At 47.6% G+C, this 7,264-nt stretch overlaps 2 protein-coding genes across 2 annotated transcripts; both read right to left on the bottom strand.

Moving 5' to 3' along the window:
* Window positions 1–1,675: 1,675 nt before the first annotated feature.
* Window positions 1,676–4,273, bottom strand: GLAREA_05844 (uncharacterized protein; the record flags this gene model as incomplete). The annotated part of the gene is made up of 6 exons (XM_008081258.1): window positions 1,676–1,830; window positions 1,880–2,480; window positions 2,527–2,930; window positions 2,979–3,087; window positions 3,140–3,744; window positions 3,790–4,273. The coding sequence occupies 6 exons, from the start codon at window positions 4,271–4,273 to the stop codon at window positions 1,676–1,678; spliced, it is 2,358 nt and encodes a 785-aa protein (XP_008079449.1).
* A 1,296-nt stretch (window positions 4,274–5,569) lies between these two features.
* Window positions 5,570–6,712, bottom strand: GLAREA_05845 (uncharacterized protein; the record flags this gene model as incomplete). The annotated part of the gene is made up of 3 exons (XM_008081259.1): window positions 5,570–6,452; window positions 6,510–6,569; window positions 6,624–6,712. The coding sequence occupies 3 exons, from the start codon at window positions 6,710–6,712 to the stop codon at window positions 5,570–5,572; spliced, it is 1,032 nt and encodes a 343-aa protein (XP_008079450.1).
* Window positions 6,713–7,264: the final 552 nt, after the last annotated feature.

Genomic DNA, 7,264 nt, shown 5'->3' on the forward strand with positions numbered 1-7,264 from the left:
TCTAGATTTAATGAAGCTGATGAATCTGGTTGCTATTGCGAACTGCGACTAGACCACGATGATGATACACCGGAACAACTAAGCTGTGGAACTAACGAGGTAATCTTTCTACTATTGCTTCGACAACAGATGCGGATATTTGATGAACTCGTAGCAAATGACTTCCTCACGGCAACTAAAATCACGCTCCCCGACATACGAACAGCTTGGTTTGGCTGTCATAGGGAAAACGAAACGGAGAGTTAATTACCCATATCCTCGACAGGAAGACGAGCATTGGGTGGAAATTTGGAGAACCTTTCCCAGCCCATTGATGAACATGCAATTCGCCAAGAGTTGGTTATATCTTAGGACGAAGGAGTCGGGCTCTTCGAGAACATATTGAATTTTCTTCTCCAGCACCTAAAGCTAAACAACGTTAAACACAATAATACTTAATCCCGTGGTCTACGAGACGATTAATGTTAGATCAAGCTTTATTTATTCTTCCTAGGATGATAAATAAAATCCTTACTGTAATATAAATCAAGATAGTATAGCTAAGTATGAAAGTAAAGTTTTAAGTAGAGTTTGGACTTAGGCGACGTAAAACGAAGTTTAACACATTCTCGTAGAGTCATGCTAGAAAATCCACTACTTCCATGTGTTTAGTCTTGTAATAAGAGGTAAAATATCTCCACATACTTCAATTATGTGGTTTCCGGGTCTAGAAAGAAGCATGCTGAACTTAATTGAGGAGTAGTCGGTTCGTTCAAACCCTTATATAAGTATGGATCGAGATGTCAAGCTCAAGAAAAAAAAGGATTTGACAAGAGGAGCATATGTCGAGTGCCAAAAGATTTCCCACAGCGTAGTCACTTTCGCACGAATTTTGACCGCTAGCCAGTGGAATTAAATGTCTAGCGGTTGATTTATATCGTGTCATGAAAATTGTGTAAAGATTCACGAATGGTCATGCAGAGGTCTGAAGCTTGACGTTTGGAAATACGCTAGGTCGGAAATGGCAAAGCGGCAATGACTAAGCGCGCTAATTATTTTGGTGGTCCTCTGAAAATTTCTTGTCCCAAGTTCAACGTTCCTTCAACAAATCCAACATCAACAACAACGATCTCATCGAACCGGCTCAACGTCGAATGTCCTCACACAATCATACGGCGCATAATATATATGTACTGTTATCTATTGATCAGGTTCATGACAATTCCGTCACAGTTGAGCCACGTTTCTTGCTTTTCTTTTCTTGTCAAAACGCGTCTACACTTCTCATTGGAGAAAAAAACCACATATTGCCTACCTCTTGCGCCCTTTTTATGGACTTGAGCGTCACTTATTTAAATATCGTTCGTGGGATAAAGAACCAACGGCCTAGACAGCCAGTCCCATCCACCCTGCTGGCGTTGACAAAGTGCGCCAGGAGGACTAATCTGGACAAACAAACCATTGCCTATCATCACGTTCCCATTTCTTCTTATCATTTCGCATTGCATGCCTGAATCACAATATTAGCACTTTGACATCGGGTCAGATTGCAATTCCATCTTCGCACCAACTCTTCCTAGCCGCGAGGCCTCTATTTTACACGCATTGACCACCACGGTCATGATCCATTCACATTTCTACATCCCATCTATTTGTGATTTCTGCATGTCATTTACGTCGCTGTCTCTTCCTTGGGTCACCGTTCTGGTTGCCAATTGACCGGGAAAAAAGACCTTAAAAAGTTGGCCACTAAACGGCCAGCTCCATTCTTCTTAATTTGAAATGGATCGATGCCCGGGTCACTCTCACTGATGATGGGTGGGTTGTCGGCGACGGCAATGATATCGTGGTCTTTCAAGTTAGCCTACTGGAGCTGTGAAGTGGATTTTTCTGTTCTTACATGAGGACATCACCGTCTGAAAAATGGATCGAACCATAGTATCTGCCTCCGAATCTAAACCTGTTTCGCTATTGTTTGCAAGGTTCTGCAATGGGTTGAAACCGCCTTCCCGGCCGGGTCTTTGAGTTTCTCTGTGCGATCTGTAGATATCGTGGAACAGCTTTTTGCACTGACTAAAAGGGTTATCATCGATCTTTTGGCACGCTGACAAGCTATGCCCGCGCGTGAGAGTTGCAGGTGAAGAGCCTCCTTTCTGGATATCGCAGACGACAAAGGTATCCGCCGCGATCTGGAGTCCCTCCATACACAAGCAAAGTACTAGAAAGGCACAAAAGGAGGTTCCCCATGAATCCTTGGTCCTAGATCTCATGGTACGCTCAAGTCCTTCAAGCACTTCAATCGTGATATCCTGACTTAACTTATGCATGGCGTATTTTATCTGTCGATTTAGAAGTCGGGAACATAAATATCGTTCTCGTGGCGCGCCAAAAATCTCCATGTCTGGATACACTTTGTTGACCGATTCTTCTGTAAGGGTTGGAAAGCTCTTCAAAAAGTAATGAATGGAGTGTAACATCAGCGCTTGACCAATAAGGGGGTTCTGCTACCGTCAGCTGGAAATCCACCCAGGGATGTAAAATACGTACCCCGGTGACTTTATAATACTCCTGTGCAGCTACTAATATCGTGCAAGGTATCGGACATGAATCTTCGGTCGTGACTTGCAGCGCATAATCGGGATTGTCTACCATCTCCTCAACGTGTTCACGACATATCTCTTTCAACACAGTCGTCGACATGCCCATCAAACCAATGTTGGCGCTGGTCTGATGGATTGGCCATGGCCCGCCATTTTCGAGAGAGGTAGGAAGTCTGTTCTGATATTGCAGTTCGATGGTCTTAGGCGCAAATGAGTTTACTACGAGTCTCATTGGCTTGAAGCACGCGCCTGTTTGAATGTCGACTTCATACACATAATCGGTCCATCCGCTCGTGTTTTCGCTGATGAGTTCCTCAATCTGACGCTTTTTGAAATGAGCATGGAGATATTCTGATGTAGTTAGCATGGCCCAAGCCAGGGGAATAATTCTTGACGTACCAGGAAAGAACACTTCATCATACTCCTTGAAATGAGTTCTCAAACAGAGCTGACCGGATCCAGGAGCACTCTGCTTTTTGCATCTTTCGCATGGCTGTCCTACTGAGCACTGCACAGCAACAATCAGCAAGAGCTCGACGGGCCAGCAAGAGGAAACCAACAGGGACTTTCTGTATCCAACAATTCCAGCAGGCAGTCATCCTTCTAATTTTTCTTGCTTTCTCAGCGGCATCAGGATCCAGCTTCCCTCTTCTAATACCCGATCTCTGTACTGGCTTCTCTTCCGGCTTGGTCATCAACTGCACACCGCCGCGTTGGATGACTGAGTGATGTTCCCACCCGTGTTCGGTAGTCTTTGCCTTGGGCTTTGATGTAGCTTTCGGCCGCCTGCTTCTATTTTCGGTCTTTTTCGATTTCAAATTATTATTGGCGGCAAATTCTATTACTTGGAACGAGGCACTCGGTCGATGCGCGTCGGTGTTTTGTTCAGGAACTGGTCTTGGCGACGGTGTAAACCCAACAAAGGCTTGCTGGTAGTTATCTTGAGAATCCCGAGGATGCATGTGAGTCCACGGAGCGTCCGATAGCTCACCCAACATGGACGGTCCCGAATAAGAGGGTACAACATGCTGATGATTTACTATGTAGGCGGCCGACGCGGATGAGGAAGCATGCACATGAGAGTTGTATTCCTGTGGGGTGGGGCTGGCACCATGAGGACTTAATCTAGCCTCAGGAGAATAGGCATGATACACTGGCGCCGATTCTGCTTGGGTCAGAGAGGAACTCAGGTGTCTTCCATCAGACATACCTGGACCGCTCATGTTGTTGAACAAGATAGCCTTTGTGTCATGCGGCATTCCATAGTGTTCATCATCAAGGTCCATCTCGACGGTATGTTCAGCATGAGTCCATTCAGCGGCGGAACCGTGGCTGGGGACAGAGTAGGCCCCTTGTCTATCAGATCCGACTGGCGACGTTCGGTTAGACACGTTGGAACCCGCCCTCTTATGAACCATCACATAGCTGCCCATCGTCCCTGGAGTCGTCATCGTGATCTCGGGTCCTATATTGATGATGCTCGACGTTGGAGTATGCGAGCCCTGCTTCTCCGTCATGAGTGGATACCCCCCAGCTGCTCCATGACTTCCCAAACCCTCAGTCGCCGCCGGACGCCCCCAGAACATGTCGCGACTCGTACTCGCATAGAACGGGTATTCAGTTTCGAAGATCATATCGGTAGCGCGAAGTTGAGTCCGCGGCAGATGATAGACACAGGTGGGCGACGATTGCATGTTAATCCCCAGCTCTGCCTCCTCGTTGGTCGAGCCGCCTCGTTCCAGGAAATTGCCTCCCAAGGCCGTGAATACAAGAAACGAGATTCCCAGGATCGGCTTCCTAGATCGACTGTCTCGTTTGGTCGTTGCTCTTCTGGGTCGAATCGAAACACGAGCGCGGGTAGGGCTGTGAAGTCCCTCACGTCTGTTCGGCTTCCTCCAGATTAACCTTACCAAGCGAGGTTGTGGGATGCGCCCAATCAAACGAGCGGTACGTCGTAGAAGGCGACAAGTAGAATCATACAAGACAAAGCTTAGAGATCAATTTGCCATGCTCTGACGCTATGTAGATATGGAAGGACGAGGCACAATTTCAATTTCCTTATTCCGTGCGTTTGCCCTTCTGCTCCAGTGCGGGACTGGAGTTGGACGGTGGCCGCGACCTGATTTGGGGTCTCTCTCACAAGGCGGTGTCAACAATGCCATTTTCGTTACCGGTGGTGGGGTCGTCAGACGATAACGCGGGGTAATTGGACGGCAACAGCAGGGGACTTCAGCAGCCACGAGAGAAGTGATGATTGTTCATGCATTTACAGGCCCCTAGCGGCCAACAGATTCCCAGCAACGGTCATCATATCTCGTCTCCTCATTCTTCTGGCCCCAATATCGTTCCACTCCACGGTCGAAACAAAACTCCATAAGATCCAAGCAATCCAGAAATCCTTCCCCAACGCCAATGCTTATCCTGAATCTCTTCGCCAAAGCAATTCGACCTGCCAAACCAAAAATCTGACAGCCGGAAGGATCATTAAGAGTCTCCCGAATTAAAGTGGCCCTCGCTCAAACCCGAACCAGCAAAACTCCCGACAATTCATTCGCGGATGAGGAAGTCCGTCGTTCACAAATACACTGTCGCGTGGTGCCTGTCGATCTCTGGTTCTCTTCTCCATCAAAGCTCATTGGCGTACCATTCCCTCACTCGTCCTCTACACACCAGATTCCAAATCGAAAGCAGACCGCCTCCATCTATCTATTTCGATGACCGCGCGGTCGCCCCCGGTAGTACTGTCATATTAAACGCCCATCGGGTCATTGACTTGAAAAAGAAACGCTGCCGGTAAACGATTCAAAGAAATGAAAAACAGAGGATGGGAAATCTCTCCAAACATCCATTAGGGGGTACCAAGGTCCGAAGCACGCGTGTACGACGGCATGTGTACCACCAAACGCCGGGTGTGGAACGGCTGTCCAGACACTTACAGACCTGATAGTCGTGTAAAACAGATGGCATAAAAAACTGAAGACTGATCCGGATCAAGAGGAAAAATAGCGTGTGTTAGCGCTTCTTTCCTGGATCTGTTGCTCCGTGTTAACGTATAGTCGGTCCAAATAAGACATCGCTTCGGCGTCGCGAAGGATTTTGGCGACTTGTATTCCTGCTGAAATTAATTGGAGTATATTCCTGTCGTCCTTGAGCGGGCGAGATTGATGCTTAGCTGCGTGACGCATCTCCAGGGAATTCTCCAGGATGGTAATAAATTGCTTGATCTGACCGTTGTACAATACGCGCGCTGGAATGCGTCGCTTAGTCGCCAGTCGCTTCAAAAGGTAAACCCATTCTGTCCACTCCCGGTCCTGAGGTCGTTCCACGGGTCGCAGCTCTCCATTGGCCAAGGGGATGGGAAACTGATATTTGGCAACGAAATCAAAAGCACATTGAGACAGGCGCTCATTGACTCTTGTGAGGATACTGTCCTGCTCGTGAACGACAAGGTTTGTCGGGAGATGGGGTAAATCTCGCTCCTGTTGTGCAATGTACTCTGGTGGTGGTCGCTGCAAGAATTGATGAGGTCCATCAAATTCATCTTTGTTGGCAGGTCGTCTTTGTGAAGAAGAGTGTCCTTTGCCTTCAAACTTTTTGCTTCCTCTACTTGAGGGTTCTAGCGCATAGTCGGTCGGGCTTGGGGAAGCCACAAAATCATCCAAATACATTTCGGGTGAAACTCTTCCATAACTGGAGCCCTGGCTAGGGAATGAACCATACCCAGGCCCGGCAGATCCATACATGGCAGAAGACGGCCCTGAATTGTATCCATTGGAACTGTACATCGTATCGGAAATGGGCATAGCCGTCTGGGAGACAATGGCTGATATCGGACTATAACTTGAAGCTGTCACATCGGGTGTGTACGCCGCGCTTCATCGGATACCTTCAGTGTCTTTGCCTCAAAGCTCTGGAAACGAACGGCCTTACCTGGTAGTCGGGTAGTACGAACTATCATATGTTGTACGAGTTACATCAGGGAATGTAGAGCTGCGGTAACGTTAGTTTGCGTGCACACTGGATGGTCCAAAAAACAAATCATACCTTCTGGGTGTGACTGGATATCCGCTGGCACTGGCGCGTCCATAGCCGATGCTGTCCTGCTGAACTTGAAGGCTTCCTCGTGATGCCATATTTTCCGTGCTGACCAAACCTTCCGTGGGGATGAGTATAAAAATAAGAACTGTACAAACAATAGAAAAGGTCAAGCGGCAATTCCTTTCCTCTGGATCTCGGCTGATGGAAGTATCCTATGGTCTCCAATAACGGTATTTAGCTCTGAAAACTATGGATCCTTTCCGGGGTGTATTAAGTTTCAGGAACTCAAGAGCGGTGAATGTGGTCGGGCTGACCTGGACTTTATTTAGTAAAGTTGCGTGATGGGCCACGGCTTTGATGGTGCGAAAAGGAGATATGAAGCCGCTAATATATAGAAATTCATTCAAGACAACGGTCTCCCTCCTAGAGTTGAATCCAGCAGCGGATTATCGGGAAGCTGCAAGTTTGACAGCAGGGAGGGGCGAGGAGCGGAGATCTTGAGGCCCTAGCCAGGGATAAGGAACGCAAATCTTGAAGTCGTATGAACTGGAAAAATGAAGAATGCAGTGAGATATTTGCCACTCCTGTTTGATCGGGCGACTGAATGCAAAGTCAACAAAAGAAGCTATTGATAACCAAGGCACATA

The sequence above is a fragment of the Glarea lozoyensis genome, assembly GCF_000409485.1.
Source record: "Glarea lozoyensis ATCC 20868 chromosome Unknown GLAREA15, whole genome shotgun sequence".
NCBI lineage: Eukaryota > Fungi > Ascomycota > Leotiomycetes > Helotiales > Helotiaceae > Glarea > Glarea lozoyensis.